At 49.5% G+C, this 16,414-nt stretch overlaps 1 protein-coding gene across 1 annotated transcript in view; it reads left to right on the forward strand.

Moving 5' to 3' along the window:
- The window catches only part of Lgr6 (leucine rich repeat containing G protein-coupled receptor 6), a 114,038-nt gene that overhangs the window by 65,589 nt on the left and 32,035 nt on the right, over positions 1-16,414 (forward strand). Inside the window, exons 5-6 of the mRNA XM_004625354.2 lie at positions 7,168-7,383; positions 12,711-12,782. Of these exons, the coding sequence (XP_004625411.1) occupies positions 7,168-7,383; positions 12,711-12,782 (288 nt within the window). The remainder of the gene's footprint in view (positions 1-7,167; positions 7,384-12,710; positions 12,783-16,414) is intronic.

Raw genomic sequence — 16,414 nt, forward strand, 5'->3', positions numbered from 1 at the left:
AAAAAAAAAAAAAAAAAAAAAAAAAAAGAAGCCCTGACAGTCAGCTAGCTCTCACTAACTGTTAGCTCTTATATGGTTTCATTAAATAATAAAGTTATAGTGTATAGTCTTTGGAAAGGCACTGTGTGTTATGCAAATTTGAGCCTTAGAACTAAATACACTGCTGGGATAATGGTAGGATTATTGTGTTTAATCTGTCCATTGGTACTGTCTGTACTGAGGGGCTTTATGGGGGAGCCAAAGGCAGTGTGGGAGATACCTGGGGGAGTGGAAGCTGGGTGCAAGCCCTCATGAAACCCCACAGAGGCCTGGGAGAAGGCAAGTAGCAGCTCTCCAAGGAATTCTGGGAGGGGGCAGGGTATGCAAAGGTACCTGGGCTCCTATATCTTGCTGGCTGAGTCCAGGTGCAGAAGCCCTCCTGCAGACAGGACCAAGGCTCAGCCTGGGCAGGAGCACCCCCACCTGTGTTCTCCATGCAGAGGCGGCTAGTGCTGGCAGGAGCGGGGCCCTGCTTCCCAGGAGGCCCGGGGTTCTCCTCAGCATGCTGCAGGTGCCAGCCTGCTCCCTGCTGGAACCCTTGCCTTCCCTGGCAGGTTCCTATCTGGGCTGTTGTCCCTCCAGGCAATCAACGGCTCGCACATGGAATATTTTCCCCACAGAATAACCATTTCCATAGTAGCTGCTTTTATTCTCTAACTTTTAATACCTCCCCCTTTCACCCTCCTCTCTCTGCCCACACCAGAACCTGAGATGCCCTCCCTATTTCCTTGCTTCTCTCCCTTCTCCATATTCTACCTAAGTCAATCTGTACCTACACTGTGCTTGGGGTGGGGCGCAGAGATAAAAACTCAGCCCTGGGCAGACAGTCAACAGCCGTGTGTCAGATGAGCAGGTCTCCCCCCTTCCCCTTCACACACAGTTACAGCAGGAATTGACACTGAGAGGCCTGGCCCACCACTCTGGGGAAGTTGTGACCTTGGGAGCAGGGCTGACTTGTGGGTGGGCAGCCTGTGCTGGAGGCCTTGAGCCTGAGTTAGTGCTGCGGTGCTGTCATGAAGCTCTTCGGGAGTTTTGAACAAAGACTTTGCATTTTCATTTTGTGCTGGACCCTGCACATTATGCAGCCCATCTTACTCAGGAGGGCTGACTGAGAGAGGACAGCCACAGGAAGGAAGCAGGGCAGAGGAGACTGCTGGGTGCCTGTTGCCCAGGGAAGTCCCTGCCTCTGGACTTTCTGTATCTGAAATGGAACTTTGGTCCTCCTTTCTCTCTCTGCAAAGACCTGATGGGCTGAGAGAGAAAGAGACACCCACTCCTAGGGCTGGCTGGATGAAGAGACCACATCATCGGAGGGGCCCAGAGGCATGAGCTCCCCCTAGCTGTGTCCCAGCCCTGTGGGACCCCCTTCATTACAAATTCTGGTCTCCAGGCTCTCTGCTCCCCAGGACTCTGTCCTATAATTGCTGTGACATCGTCCATTATGTGTCTCGGTTCCAGAGGGGAACCCAGGTCACGGCCACCCTGAGTGGGCCAGGATGCCTGTTGGTCTCCAGATTCAAAGTCAGCCTGTGCTCAGAAGGCAGGTGCAAAGTGGCAGGCACTAAACATGGAGCTATGAAAGCATGATTCCTTTAAAATGAATACCTGGTGATATCCATGGGTCATAAGTGGCCCCCTGTGAACCCCAAATCTGCCCTTTAGGGTTTGTACTTGAATAAAATATGGTAAGACATTAGGATGGATTAGAGAAAGTCTATATTAGATCCCCCTAATCCTTTGTAGGCTACAAGAACACCTGGTTTCCAAAATGTTTCTCCTGTAGGTGTATCTCCCTGTCCTTTACCACTTTGGGAAGCCAGACTGGTAGAGAGGAAGGAAGCCCTGAGTTCGAGCCCTGGCCCAGCCACTCCCTTTGTGCATTTCTCTTGACCTCAGCAGGCACCTTCAGGCTTTAAGATGCAATTGTGAGTTCACACTGTTGCCCTGCTGAGTTACTCTTAGTGGGTAATTTCCTGCTGCCTAATTTGTAGCTGTTCTGTTATATCTTGCTCCCTGTTTGGTCATCATCCCACTTTAGCCAAGTGGGACCCTGGCGTCCCCAGTTCCTTTGGACATCCTCAAGCCACATGGCTTTCACATCACCTACTCCTTGAGTCTTGGAGCTAAAGACCCCCACACTCAGTCTGCCCCTTCCTGTCTCAGCCTCAGTCCTGGGCTGGGGGAGCATGAGGAACTGTTCAGCCCTAGAGAGGTTAAGCTGTTTCCCCAGAGTCTTAGCAAGCCCAAACTGGCCTGTGAGGGCCCTGCTAATCTGCCTTATTACCACAGGTAAGAATTATAATCAAAAAGCACTCGAGGGGCCCAGGCCCACGTGGGAGAAAGAGAAGAGCTGTTGATTTTATTCCAGAGCTTAATTGGTATAATTGCTCTCTTCCTCCTGCAAACCTGAGTTAGGATCACCTCTCCCACTTGCCAAAGGAGCTGCTCAGAAAAGTCTGGGGACTCAGATGGCAGATACTGTTGGCTGTTCAGGAGCTCCTTTAGACCCCCTCTGTATGGTAGGAAAGTCTACGGCCCACCAACCTCAAAAGACTGGGCTCGAAGGGGCTGAGCCTTGGGAGTCCCCAAGACACAGAGGATCCTGAGAGGAGCAGGCAGGGAGGGAGTCCAAGAAGTGGGGAGGGAGCAGAAGTTAGTATTGCTCCTGCCTCCACCATTCTGCCCTGGATTCCTTGGGAGTTCACCCCTATGGAGGTGTTTTGTCCTGACCACCAAAACCACCAGGACCTGAAATTGCTGGGTGCCCAGTTCCTCCCTGAGGTCACCGGACCAACACTGTCTTTTGTGGGACCCACTTGTGAGTGTGCATTTCATGTGCCAGCATGCATGTGTGCTTACACACACATTCACAAGGAAAAAAGCAACTTTACAAATAACTCCTGAGCTCACAGAATAAAAGATCGTTTCCCCTTGCCTTGCCCTGCACTGTTTTCTGCCTGCCTTCTAGCTCTCTCTCCCCATACATCCACAGAGCCATCTGTTTGGTTCATCTTGGTCTCTACCCTGATTCCTGGGCCTCTCACACAGGCGAGCAGATTCTCATCCCCTTGATCCTACTGTGCACTGGGGAAGTACATATATTTTGGTGTCAGAGAACCTGGTTCAGCTCTTTGGCTCACTAGTTGCATAGACTGGGGCAGGTTAATTGCTATGTAAAATGGGCTGATCAAAGATAATGCCCAAAATGTGGAGGACACAGGTCACCTACTTGTATCTGGCACTGTATCTACTTGTCCTATGACAAATGCTTAATAGAAACCATGACTATTATGGGAGTCATGAAGGCATAGAGTTTGTGCTAGTCCAGGGCTTCAGGGAAGGCAGCATTACCCTTCTTCAGGAGTCAAGCTTCATGGTTTTGTGAATTGATCCACTGGATAGGTACTTGTAGAGGACAAGGCACCCATATCCAGGGGGTTGCTGGACCTTATCAGTTTGATAAGGATGCTTGGAATCTGTATCCCTTTCTCTATTAGTACGAGCCTGGCACCTACTTCTTATTATTCCTGTTTGTCCTAGTCTATGCTTCACCTTCCCTCCTGCAGACCATCGTAAAAGCAAATTTGTGGGGTGTCAAACAGGACTCAGGGCTTAGGTATCCCAGGGAAGCCTGGGAATAAGATGCTGCCAACACTGAGAAGGCATCCAAGTATCAAGAGGACAGCTTGGGCATCTGCTGAGAATGGGAAGAGATAGGATGTGGTGATAGGACAGTTTCTTTCACCTTCCTGATATGCCAGCCAGGCCATCATTTTGGGACTTGAAGGTAAGAGATTCAGAAGATATCCATCTACTTATTTGTTCAAAAATTCTTACTGGGTGTCACCTATTAACTCTACATTGTGCTATGTGCAGAAAATCCAGAACTGAACATAGTGCCGGCTGTTGTCATTAGCATAGCCAGGAGGATGAAGTAGAGCCCTCATCTTCTCGAATAATTGATGATCAAACCTCCTACAGCCAGCTGAGCACGAACTTCAGGAGGAAATAGCATTTAGCCCCCCTCCTTTGTTCACTTATGGTCATTAGACCGGAACACGAGGGGTTCTGGAAGACCCAGCTCTGTGCTTTAGCACACAAATGATGTGCTTATGAATCAGTGAGTCAGCTGGGAATCAGATTAAAATCCGCATTCTGATTTAGTAAATCTGGAGTGGGGCCCAAGAGTCTGTATTTCTAAGAAGCTCTGAGGGGATGCTAAGGCCCATGTATATGTTGTGAAGCAAAGAAAGACCTAGAGGAAGATCTGACAGGCTTACTGCTGCTCCTGATGTCATGGCCTCAGAGTAGGATGATGGGGCCAGAATGCCCAAGATGAGTGATGCTACCCTAGGCCTCCATGGGGTGGTCAGGCAGGGCAGGTATGTCAATGCCAGAGATCATTGATGGGGGTGGAGGTAGGTATTCTGGGAACATTAGAGTTTGGTGTAGAAATCAGGAAGATATAAACAGTGCCTTTGTAGAGAGTGCCCATGGTGTGGTATAATGGTTATAGATGCTGGTGGTATAATGGTGTGGAGCCAGTTTGATCTGAGCTCTACTACTTACTAAATGTTTGTCCTTGGGCAAGTTACTTAACCTCTCTGTACCACATTTCTTTCATTTGCACAATGTCAGTCTCACAGATTGTAAAAACAAATGGTTGATCCACGGATCCCTCTTAGAACATAGTAAGTGTTTGCTCAAGAATCACTCACCATGAGCTCTGCTCCACTGAGGTAGGGCTCAAGCAGGGCAGCTCTGCACTCTGAAGGTCTGGTGATTCAAACACTGAAGGAATGGAGCTCTTTCAAGAAGGCACCATGCCGGCGGCTGGCTGAGCTGCAAGATGTCAGGCCAGGAAGTGTCGTGGTTTCCTGTGTGAATAGCAGTCATTTTCCAGACTCAGTTTTCTGGATAGGCAGGAAATAGGAGCAAGAGAACACTGACATCCTATTCATAGTTTCTGGCTGGTTGGAGCCCAGGCACACTGAGAATGGGGCTGAGGTAAGTGGGTATTTGGTAGGTAGGTAAATAGCAGGAAAAGAGCATCATTTATGGGATGCCAAAAAGACCCCCAGAATCTCCAGATAACCTTACCATGCCAAGGGGCCTACTGAGCCACTACTGTACATCCTAGATCAAGGGCCAAAGGGATTGCCACTAGGATTCTGGAGACTGGACATTGTATTGGTCCAGTTTGCTTTTCAAGTTTCTAGAGCAAATGGTATGGCTGTCACTGTCCCTTTCAGCAACAATGTCACTCTTCTCCAGTAACTGTGTGGTCTGGTGAGTAGGGTCTTTTGAAAATAGAAACCTAGTCATGTCCTTCCTTTGCTTAAAACCCCTCAGTGGCTCCAGATTTTCTGTAATGTGGCATAACTCACAAAGCCCTGCAAACATTGCTGCACCCTTTTCTCTTGCTCTTTCTCTCATTCCACCTTTAGGAAGCTCAACCTGCCAGTTTAAGATTCCCCCAGTGCTGCATTCCCACATGCCATTCCCTGCCTCTTTTCCTGACTATCCTACTTGGCCACCAGATCTCTGGGTGAGCACCACTTTCTCCTGGAGGCTTTCCCCTGAACCAGGTGCCATAGCACTGTGCTGTCACTATAGTCTGGCTTCCACACTGGAGTTAAGATCCAGGAGGAAGAGGAAGGATGCTGTCTTCTTAGTGGCTGGCATTTCTCCAACACTGCCTCTGGGGCAGAACTGTTATGAGAGCTTTCTGCCTGAGTGCCTCCTCTGTAAGATTCTAGGGGTTATGGGGCCTTAGGGCCTTTGTGGATGAAGGCTGGAGTTTGCATGCCTGTATGGGAGAACCATGGATCAGGGCTAAGACTCAGCCAAGACAGTGAAATCCAGGAATAGATCCATGAACTGGTCACACATCAGCTTATGGGCCAGGTTCATAGAGTGATAGGTTTTTAGCCTAAGTCCCAGACAAGGAGCCAAAGACAGTAGTATATTGATAAAAGACATCACAGCAGGCACAAATCTGCAAAAGGTTTAGATGAGCAGTTTCCTTGTTTTTCTGGTCTACCAAGATCTTTCAAGGCCCATGTCAGGAGTCCTTGTGTTACCCAGGTGTCTCTTGTGCACAGACAGGAACACCCACCATCTGTTTACCTATTCTAAGAAGAAGCAAATCAAGGGTTTCAAACATGGTATGATGAGACCTCTCACGGGTCATTAACTCAGGAAGGAGCCCCAGGACTTTACAGAAGCCTCACAGAACTTAAGGGTTCTTGATGGGACAAGAAATAGGTACTGCTAGGAGTGGATGGCAGTGAGTAGTTTAGATCCTTGGGGAGTCATTTTTATTTGGTTCAGTCCATAGGGAGGATCTTTCCCTCTACCAATTCAGGGGACAACTCCATTGTATGGTCTTGAATGAATAGGGTTGGGAAAAATAATGTCATACTCAGAGCAGGCAACTATGACACAGATTTAGAAGCCCAGGAGTGTAGGGGAAATACTTATTGTCCACAAGTGGGCTGTGGGTTCAACCTTGGATCTGAGAGGAAAAATGAAACCAAATGACATCACATAAATATCACAAGTAGAAATGTGTGGTGAAAAGGATCAAGCATTGTGGGCAAGGCTTGGTGTGGTAGTGTACATTTGTAATTCCAGCATTCAGGAGGCTGAGGCAGGAGGATTGCTCCAATTCGAGGCCAGCCTGGGCTACAAAATGAGTTCAAGTTCACCCTGAACTGCATAGTGAAACCCTGTCCCAGAAAGGTTAAGAAAGGGTCATAGATATAGCTCAACAGCATGGTGCCTGCTTGGCAAGTGCAAAGTCCTGAGTTCAAGTCCAGGTTTAAAAAAAAAAAAGACAAAAAATATTGTGGGCAGAGGGCTCAAGTGGTATAGCACTTGCTCAGCATGCTTGAGGCTCTGGGTTCTGTCCCCAACACTGCCACAAAAATCAGAACAAAAGAGTAGGTTGGAATGGAAGCTAAATATGGGGATTGAACAGGTATCGTACATAATAAATGTTCAAGTCACCACTGTGGTCCCAGGGTACTTCAGAGGCTATGTTGGGGGAGTGCTTGCCCAGCCCGGCCCCAGAACCTGATCTGCATCTTGCCCTGGATTGACGCTTTCCATCCTCTCTTCCACCAGGCGCCTAGATGCCAACCTCATCTCCCTGGTCCCGGAGAGGAGTTTTGAGGGGCTGTCTTCCCTCCGCCACCTCTGGCTGGATGACAATGCGCTCACCGAGATCCCTGTCAGGGCCCTCAACAACCTTCCTGCCCTGCAGGCCATGACGCTGGCCCTCAACCGCATCAGCCATATCCCTGACTTCGCCTTCCAGAACCTCACCAGCCTTGTGGTGCTGTGAGTGCCGCCCTAGCCCCACCCGACCTGGTCCTGCTGAGAGCTGCACACATTCTTGAGCTGGATCAGAGGTCCGCTAGCTTGGCTCCTCTCTGCATGCTGCTGAAACTTCTGTCTCAGTTTCTCCTTGGTGGAAGGACAAGGGGTGAAGATCCTCTGCTGACCCCCATAGCATAATTGTGAAGCCAGACGACCTTAGATTTGTACAAGTACTCTGAGGGTCACCAAAGCGCCAGAATGCTAGAAGCAAAGAGCAGGTAGTAAACTATTATTTTCTCACTAGACAACTATAATAATCATATCACACTAATTAAAATATAAATCAAGAATTTCTTAAATAATTTTCACTATATTTGACAGTCAAATGATACTCTCATGTGCCTTGGCACAGGGATAGGACAAATTTGCTTTGTCTCCTAGGCCTAGAGAAGCAGAGAAAAGCCATCACCTGTAATTAGACACGAAGCCTCTTAAGGATAATTACTTGGGAGAGAGCATCCCTGGCAGGAATTGGGGACTGGGGTTAACTCTGTCTACCCAGTGGGAACTTTACAGTGCAAATTAGCTTCCAGCTAATTGCTATGAATGATTGGTAAGTTCATAGGGTAATTACTAAGGGCTTGGAGGTCATGTGTAATTGCTTTGGGTTTCACACTAATTGCTGCAGGAACATGGCTCAGGAACATGTGTGTTAGTGACTCTGCTAAATGGGAACATTGCCTCCCCTGCTCTTGGGAGTCTGCCGTGGTTTCCCAAGCCAGGGAACAGACCGTGCTTAGTTCCAATTGAGAGATGAAAAGGCAGGCACCAATTTGTTTGTCTAATTCTCTGTCCTGGGAGAGCAGGGAACCAAGATGAATATCTTCATAGAGCACGTTTGTCTATCAGGACATTTTCTGCGAGTCTGCAAGCTATCTGTAGAAGGTCAACAGAACAACGTGGTTAGTGTTAGCCCTGGGGGATATCCTGTGATGTCATGAGGGAATGGGGTCAGTTCTCTGTGAGGGACAAGACTGGAAAAATGAGAACTTCGTGATGGTTCTCAGGCACACAGGCAGGAATAGCACTCACAGAGTCCAACATGAGCACTGGAGGTCACAGAAGGATAGGACAGAGCTGCTGCCCTTGAAGGGTTTATAGTCTAGCTGAAGTAGTGAGCAAGAATGGTGGCTGTTACTCAGGATGTTGTATAACTTACACTAACATAGCCAGGGGAAAGGAGAACTTCGCAGTACCGTGGGAGTGGTGGGGAAGCTGGAGCAACCAAAGGCCTTGCTGGTGAGGAAGCTTCGTGGGTGGGTGGAGCTGTGGCTGGGCCTGCAAAGATGGTGGAGTTACACAAGTGAAGAGAATGAGAGCCTCTAGGTTCATGGAGGGGAAGCCAGGGGCTTTACTTGCCAGCATAGACTAGTCCACTGAGCAGAAGGCCTCAGGCAGGGGGTGGAGAAGAGGCTGGCAAGGCAGGGTTCACAATGGCAGCACAGTCTGGCTTTTGCTTTCAGGGTTGGAGGCTGTCAAGCAGAGTGGAAAAGGGGTCTTTTAAGAAGATTACTGTGAAGTATGGACGGGAACAAGAGAAGACCAGAAACAGGAAAATCAATTGCCGGGCTTCTGTGTGCTGAAATTTAGTTAAGGGAGGTAGCAAAAAGGATGGGGACAGGAAGGCATGAGTGTGAAGGGTGTTTTGAAGGAAGAATTAATCTGAGTGAGAGGTTTTTGGAGAGTGGAAGACCAAGGAGAAAAGGAATCATGGGTGACTAACAGGTGTGGCTGGGAGGTGGGGTACTGGCCTGAGAGTGAGCACATCAGATATCTGGAAGTTGTAGGTTTCCTGTTGGATATAAGGAAGGAAAGGGACTAAGGGGAAAACAAAACACACTGGGGCAAGAGCAAAGCTGAGGCACAACTGGGCCATTTGCATAGAGTAAAACATCATCCTAGGAATATTACCCCTTTGTCCTTCACTCATGGCATGGAAAAGGGGGGACTTTGAAAGGGAGCAGAATCTGGGGGACACTGTCTGGGATGTGGGAGAGCTGTGAGGTAGGCCTAGGAGGCAGAGGAGGAAAACAGGGCATAGTAGAAATAAAGAAGGAAGTGAGAACCAAGTGGTGGACCGAGGCCTATTTGGAGAGATAAGCAGACAAGCCTGGTGAGAGAGGTGCTTTCCTCAGCCAAAGGCCATGCTCTCCTCAGAGACCCATGCAGATCCTCTCTGATGTGTACAGAACTCTTTCCCACCACGGGTCCCTAGGCGGCGCTGCATTGACGGCAGTGGTGTTCTGTGTGCAGTCTTGTCTCTGTATTGGGTTGGAAGCCCCATCACCTGCCCACACTGGGCTACTGCTGGTGCCCAGGATATCTGGACCAGCTGAGGAGTTTGTAGGAGGGACTTGGTGATCTGGCACTGGATGTCTGAATGCTGAGAGAGTCTGAACCAGAGCTGATGGAGAGATTGAGGAAGTGGAAAATGAAGATGAGAATTCAACGGGAAGTGGGAAGAGCTGGGACAGAGAGGAAATGGGGAAAATAAGGGGGCTGAGTTTTTCCTACTACTGTAGATAGGAAGCCCCCTAGAGGCATGGGTCTTCCCAGAATAGAGCAGGTAGGGATGGGAAAGACAGAACTTTAAGTCCCAACACTCACAAGTTCCTGCATGCTGGAGGAACTCTGCCTTGTAAGTGTTCTCTTTTTTTCTGCCTGAAGATGTTTTTAAATTCTTCTTCTCCTCCTCCTTCTTCTCCTTCTCCTTCTTTTCTCCTTCTCCTTCTCTTTCTCCTTCTCCTTCTCCTCCTTCTCCCTCTTCTTCCTCTTTTTTTTTCTTCCGGTACTGGGGATTGAACTTGGGACCTTGTGCGTGCCAGTCAGGTGTTTATGCCACTGAGCTCTCTCCAGCCCTAAATTCTTGAACTTTTAATTTTTTTCTTTTTATGTATTTAGTACTATGCAGTTAGGACTCTTAGTGATCCTCCTGTTTTCAGCCTCCCCAGCACTGGGATTACAGGCATGCACCACCTGGCCCAGTCTTGGTGGCCAGCTCAGCACACCCAGCAGTAGGTCCGGCATGGTGTGTGGTGCTGGAGATCGAACCCCTGTCCCTGCACTTGCCTAAGTCCGATGAGCTATCTTGCCAGCCCAAACTTTTAATTTCTGGAACTACTAGTAGCATAACTCCAGAATGTCACAGTGTAGAATATTCTGCACCCCATTTCCTGGACTAATGTATGCTTTTGAGCTACAGATTCAGTTCTTTCTTGCTCTTAGATAATATTTTTGTATTGTTTCTGACTATATCTTCAGTCCTATTTTTTAAATCTCTCCCTCAGAGACATCAATTATCCCCATTCAACCACCTTTCTGTCTTCCATGTTGATCAGCTATTAAGTGTTTTGACTTTTTTTTTTTATGTATTTAGTACAGGTTCTACAGGGTCTCACTACACAGATCAGACTCGTAGTGATTCTCCTGTTTTCAGCCTCCCAAGTGCTTGGATCACAGGTGCACACCATCACGCCTAGTCTCAGTCACCATTTCATCACCCCAAGGGCAGGGCCACCACAACACTGGGGATTGAACCCTGGCCACTGCGCTCTGCCTAAGCAGGCGCTTTAGTCTGCTGAGCTATCTGGCCAGCCCAAGTGTTTTAACTTCTCCTTCCACTATGTTCATTATGATCATTTCAACTTCTCTCACTGAAATCAGGTGAGCTTTCATCAGTGTCTGCATTCCTCCTTGTTTTGAGTATATTGACTAGTTTTTAAATAGTGCAGTTTTGGTCCTTAGTTTGCCTTCTTACTTTACAAATTCGTTTTTCTTACACCTAAAAGCTTTGTCTTTGAAGTCATGTTGGATTGCTTTGTAGCAGAAGCAACATGATCAATTCCCCTCTGGTCCCCATTCATAAGTTGTTTTCTTCTAGGCTTGAAGCTTCGCCCATCTGTCACATCTTCCCTTCATTTCCCTCTTCTGCCCTGTTGTATGTTGTCAAGTTTCCCTGTGATCTCTTTTTCTCTGGCTGTGCTTGAAGAGCTCTGTGTCCTTGTTCTAGCTGCACCTCCTTCAGGCTTCTCTGGGTTTCTCTCTGTGCTGCCGTGCATGGGCTAAGTACTGGGGGTGGCTTAGGCTCCATCTGCCTTTCTGTGCCCAGGTGGGATGGAGCTGGGAGGGGTGCTCGGTGGGAAGCCCAGTCTTCACTAGGCTACCTGCGCTCTTCCCCCCTCCCAGATGTATTAAGTGGGTACATTTGCTTCCTCTGCCCATGAAGACCCTCAGCTTCAAGCCTTTCCTTTGTTCACAGTGGAGCCTGGAGCTTTTATTTAACTCTGTATTTCACCTGCTCCTACTGGAAACCAGAAGTAGAAGGAAAAATTAAAATACCTGCAAGCCTTTGAGTATAGGGGGCTTAGAGGAGATCCCTCATTTTTGTTTTCTTACAACTTCATTTTCTGAGGAAAGGAAGCTGATGAGGTCCAGAATGTTTTTTTGGACACCAAATTTTGCAATGTGCTTGTAGTAGTCTGTGCCATTTTGGGGGGCTTTATAACTACGTGTGATGTTTGGGTCTGGTTTTGCTGTTTTTCCATTAGAGTTGGAAGAAGAGACTCCTGTCCATTATTTTCAGTTAGCTCTTTATCTCAGACATTTCTTCCAAATGGGTCTTGCTGCTCTCCCACACGTGCCCTGGCCACGCCCTTCCCTGCTTGCTGTGCTCCCTCCTGCTCCCTACCTCTCTGCACCCTCTTCCCTCTGTCTGAGGTGCTCCTCCTTCTGCTTGTGCAGTTCACCTACACCTCCAGGTCCTGCTCTAGATTACCACCTCCATGAAGCCTTCCTTGGTTTCTCTGGCTGCACCCCCTTTCTGTTCTTTCAGCTTGCCCATCACTCTCTGTTTGTTACAGAAAACTTAGCCTTTAATTACACGTTGTCTGTAGCGGTTTGCTGTTGGCTCCCTAAGTACGTCTGGCCACTGAGTCAGGCCGGCTGGGTCCTAGGGATCAGAGCCATAAAAAAAGCCTCAGACATCACGAAAGAGCCTTTGACATCAGTCTGCCTCCTAGTGCTTGCTTTTGCCTTGGCCTGGACTTTCCTCTCCCCTCTTTAACAGGAAGGCAAAACGCTATAGCCTGTGGTCAAGGCAGCCCTGGCAGTGTTGGCTTCAGAAGTCTGTCTTGGCCACTCTGTTTGTCCCTGGGGACAAAAGGTTAGACCGCTGGGGTCATTCTGTCCATGTTTCTGCCTTTACATTGCCATTTCTGTGCCACTATGTGCTCTCATCTGCCTTGGACCCCAACGCAGTGGAACTCATTCTATCTCTCCTTCCCACTCAGGCATCTGCATAACAACCACATCCAGCATCTGGGGACCCACAGCTTCGAGGGGCTGCGCAATCTGGAGACGCTGTAAGTGTGTGTGGGGGGTAGGCTTGCTCAAGTTCAGCCCTCTCTGTCAATGAGACCTCAAATCCTGGAGTGGACCTGGGCGTGGGAAGGGCCAGCAGGACTCGAAGGCTGGGACCAGGCCCCAGGTGTACTCCCCTGCATGTCCCTCTCTGGCGCCTTCCCTGGTATATCACTTGGAATGGATCCTTCAGGTGGGTGGAAGAGGTGTCCTATGGGTGTTCAGAGTGGTCCAGAGTGTGGTAATCTAGGATCCTGCCAACAGAGACCACCAAAAAAGGCATAGAAAGGAAAACTGCAAGGAGAAGCTGGAGGAATTAGAACTTGAAGCCTGAGGACTAGAAGGCGTGGGGGTGGGGCTGAGGCTGACTTGATGGCAGCTTTGACGTCTGTTTAAGGGTGGCTGCTGACAGGAGGGAGAGTAATATCACAGGGTAATGTCAGGATTGTTTGCCAACAGACCTAACTAGCTAGATGATTAATGGGGAGATGGACCACTCAGTGCTCTGGCCTAACTATAAAAAGCACCCAAGCTGTTGACTCTTAAAAAGCCATATTATTCACACATCATCATCCTGGAATTCAGTTAAGGTCAGAATGCACCCAAGCCCTCCCATCACTTCCTCTGGAGTCCAGCCAGCCCCCACAGAATGGGCCAAATGGGCCCCAACTGAGCAAACAATTGGCCAGGCACTGGAAATGTGGCTGACCATACCAGCTGGGGTCCCCCAGCTCCCATGGGGGAGATGACTGTCACTTCCACCTGGTGAAGCCCTGGAAAGGAGGCACTAGGGAGAGAAAGATTCCTGGACCACCAAGTGAGAGCCACTGCATGTGAGGAGGTGCTTGCAAAGGGATGGTCCCACTCCCTCCTGTCCCCTCTACATCTCCCCCTCCACTCATGGCCAAGTGCCCTTCCCCATACAAGCCAGAGCATCGCTCCTAAGTGGAGGGATTTTCAAGAACCCAGAGCAGCAGAGGAGAAGATGCTGAGAGGCTGGGAAGTGACTATTTGGTAAAGCCTATCCTGAGAGACCTCGCCTGTCAGCATTTGTGGCTGTGCAGGGAACAGGGGTGGGAGACCAAGACCAAAGCTCTGCTCCTCTTTCCTACGGGGGCAGGGAGGAGGGTCCCAGGATCATGGCTGCTCTCAGGGGCTCAGCCTGTAGCAAGAGAAATGGTAGAGCCATGGGCTATGTGTTCCCCTTCCCAGCTGTCACAGATATCTGAGTAGTTAAAGCTGATGGTCTCATTCACCTAATCACCATAGAAAGAAGCTAATATCCAGGAGGGGCCACCCCTGTTCCCCCAGGTTGACTCCCCAGTTATGGACAAGGCTGATCCAGAGTGTGTTAATAAGAAAACATGCATAAAGTCCCCAGGGGAGCGGCTGCCAGTGTCACCTGGTCGTGTAAATTGTGTGATCTTACTTCGTGCTCCCTTTGGGGAGGCTCCCAAATGTGGAAGAAGGTGATTTCCTAGAAAATCCCGGGACTCCGTGGCCTTCCACAGGAGAAACAGGAATTCCCAGGGCAGCCTTGGTCACCATTTATTAGCAGGGCAGGAGGGAGGCCATCATCCCTGGAGCGTGGGGGCCGTTGGCTCTGCTGGGAAATCAGGTGGGGGGGGGACGTCCACTGGGTGTGGCTTGGCACCTCTAAATAGCCAACAAGCAGCTGTTTCTTCACTTTTGGGGCACGCTGCCTAATTCTTTCTCAATTAGCCACTGAATTGCTGTGTAGGGCATTTGGCTCAGCTGGCACTGGCTGCATTACAGAGCAATCCTGCCGCTAAACGCCTGCTGCGCCTTTCATCTATCTACAGGAGGGCTTGGCTCTATCACACACAGCCCAGGGCTGTGCCCACTTTACAGATGGCAAAGCCAAGACCAAGAGACAAGGAAAAGTTCTCCCACTCTACAGCACAGACACAGAATAGCCTGGTGACAAAGCCCTTGGCACCCAACATCCTGAGGTCCAATGTCAGTAATACCAGCTGTGTGATCTTAGTCAAGCCATTCACCTCCATCTCAATTTTCTACTCTGCTGCATAACACCACTAGTAGCACCCACCTCACAGGGCCAGCGTGGGCATTAGATGAGGTGATGTGCATGAAGTTGTTACAGAGCCTGGCAGCTGTATAGGAACCTGCCCTAGGCGCCTCTCTCCTTCCCCATCCCCTCCTCTGGGGCCTCCAACTAACAACACTCCTTTCTTCCCCACCCTTGAGGGGTAAACCCTCCTTCCAACTTTTGATCTCCAATTAAAAAGGGGGGGAAAGTGTGTGTTCTTTATCCTGTATTCCCCAGAGCGTTGCTGCAGAGCCTGCAGGGGAAGCCAGATGTGGAGGGGGAGGAGTGGCTGGGAGAATGAAAGGAGAAAGAAATGATAGTCAACCCCTTTAATTGTTGCATAATTGGCACGCTCAGCAACCTCAGTTATTACTCTAGAGCTTTCATGTGAGCTTCTCACTGGAAGGGTATTTCTCCCTCGGGCCCCGTAAATCTCTGCCACTTAGACCTCTCTCATCTCTGGCAGCGGAGGGAAGATCAAACCCCCACAGCCCAGGCTGTGGTTTGGCTCATCTGCAGACTCCAAAGCGCAGCCCCCAGCCGTACCACCTAGGGAGGAGGGGCCAGGTGCGGGCACACACATGCGTGGCCACACAGGCATCCCACACTGTACGTATGCAGTATGCCTGCTTCTTTACTCCTGTGCTCTGTGATCCTCTCTCTGCGCAGACACCCCTGCCCCACACTCAGCACTATCCAGAGAGAGCCTCCACATGTGCATCTGTGCTTACACACATGCCTTTATGTCCTCTGCTCTGGGACCAGGGTACCGGATTCCAACACTAGTCACTGTCTGCAGGCTGCATCAGCCGCAGTATGTGGCCTCACCTCTGGGAGCCTCACTTTCTCTGTCTGTACAGTAGGCTACCTCAAGGTGAGGGGCAAAGGAGAGAGACTTATTCATGCTGTCTTTCACTCCCAAGGATTCAGGCTAACACAAGTGCTTTGAGCAGGATCCAGCACTGAGTATTACTATGCCCTCTCTTTCTGGGGCAGAACTAATCACTCAGATGACATCTCACCCCAAGGGACAAGACTTGCTTTGCCTTGAGAAGCCTGACCTGACCGGAAGAGCCCTCCTGGGATCTTCCCATTGAGTTGTCATCATTCCAGACTTCGCAAAGAAACCTCAGGCAGAGGCCGACAGGATGTGCTCTGTCCTGTACCCACAACTCCCTTCCACTCCTGCAACGAGAATGACCCACGCTTGCTGGGAAATTTGCTCTCAGAAACAGGCCAGCCCTCAGCCTCTGAAGTCACACTTCCAGAGGAGACCCATATTGCCTAATTGGTTCCAGTTTGTAAGTGATGGGAAGCCTTTAGACTGCATCCCTCTGGCCTCCTACTACATAGCTCCATGTAGCATTTACTCCTCAAGGACAGATCAGTTGCAGGACTTCTTGAGTATACAGGTTGAGGAATAGGAGAAATCATGATGAAGAACAGTCCTAGGAAGGTTCTACAAAGAGGTGGCAAGGACTTGAGATCAAGGTGCCAGGGCCCCTAGCTCAGTGCTTAGAGTCACAAACTTGGAGGCCACCAGCAGCTGTCCCAGCCCAACAG

The sequence above is a fragment of the Octodon degus genome, unplaced genomic scaffold (assembly GCF_000260255.1).
Source record: "Octodon degus isolate 3935 unplaced genomic scaffold, OctDeg1.0 scaffold00009, whole genome shotgun sequence".
Classification (NCBI taxonomy): domain Eukaryota; kingdom Metazoa; phylum Chordata; class Mammalia; order Rodentia; family Octodontidae; genus Octodon; species Octodon degus.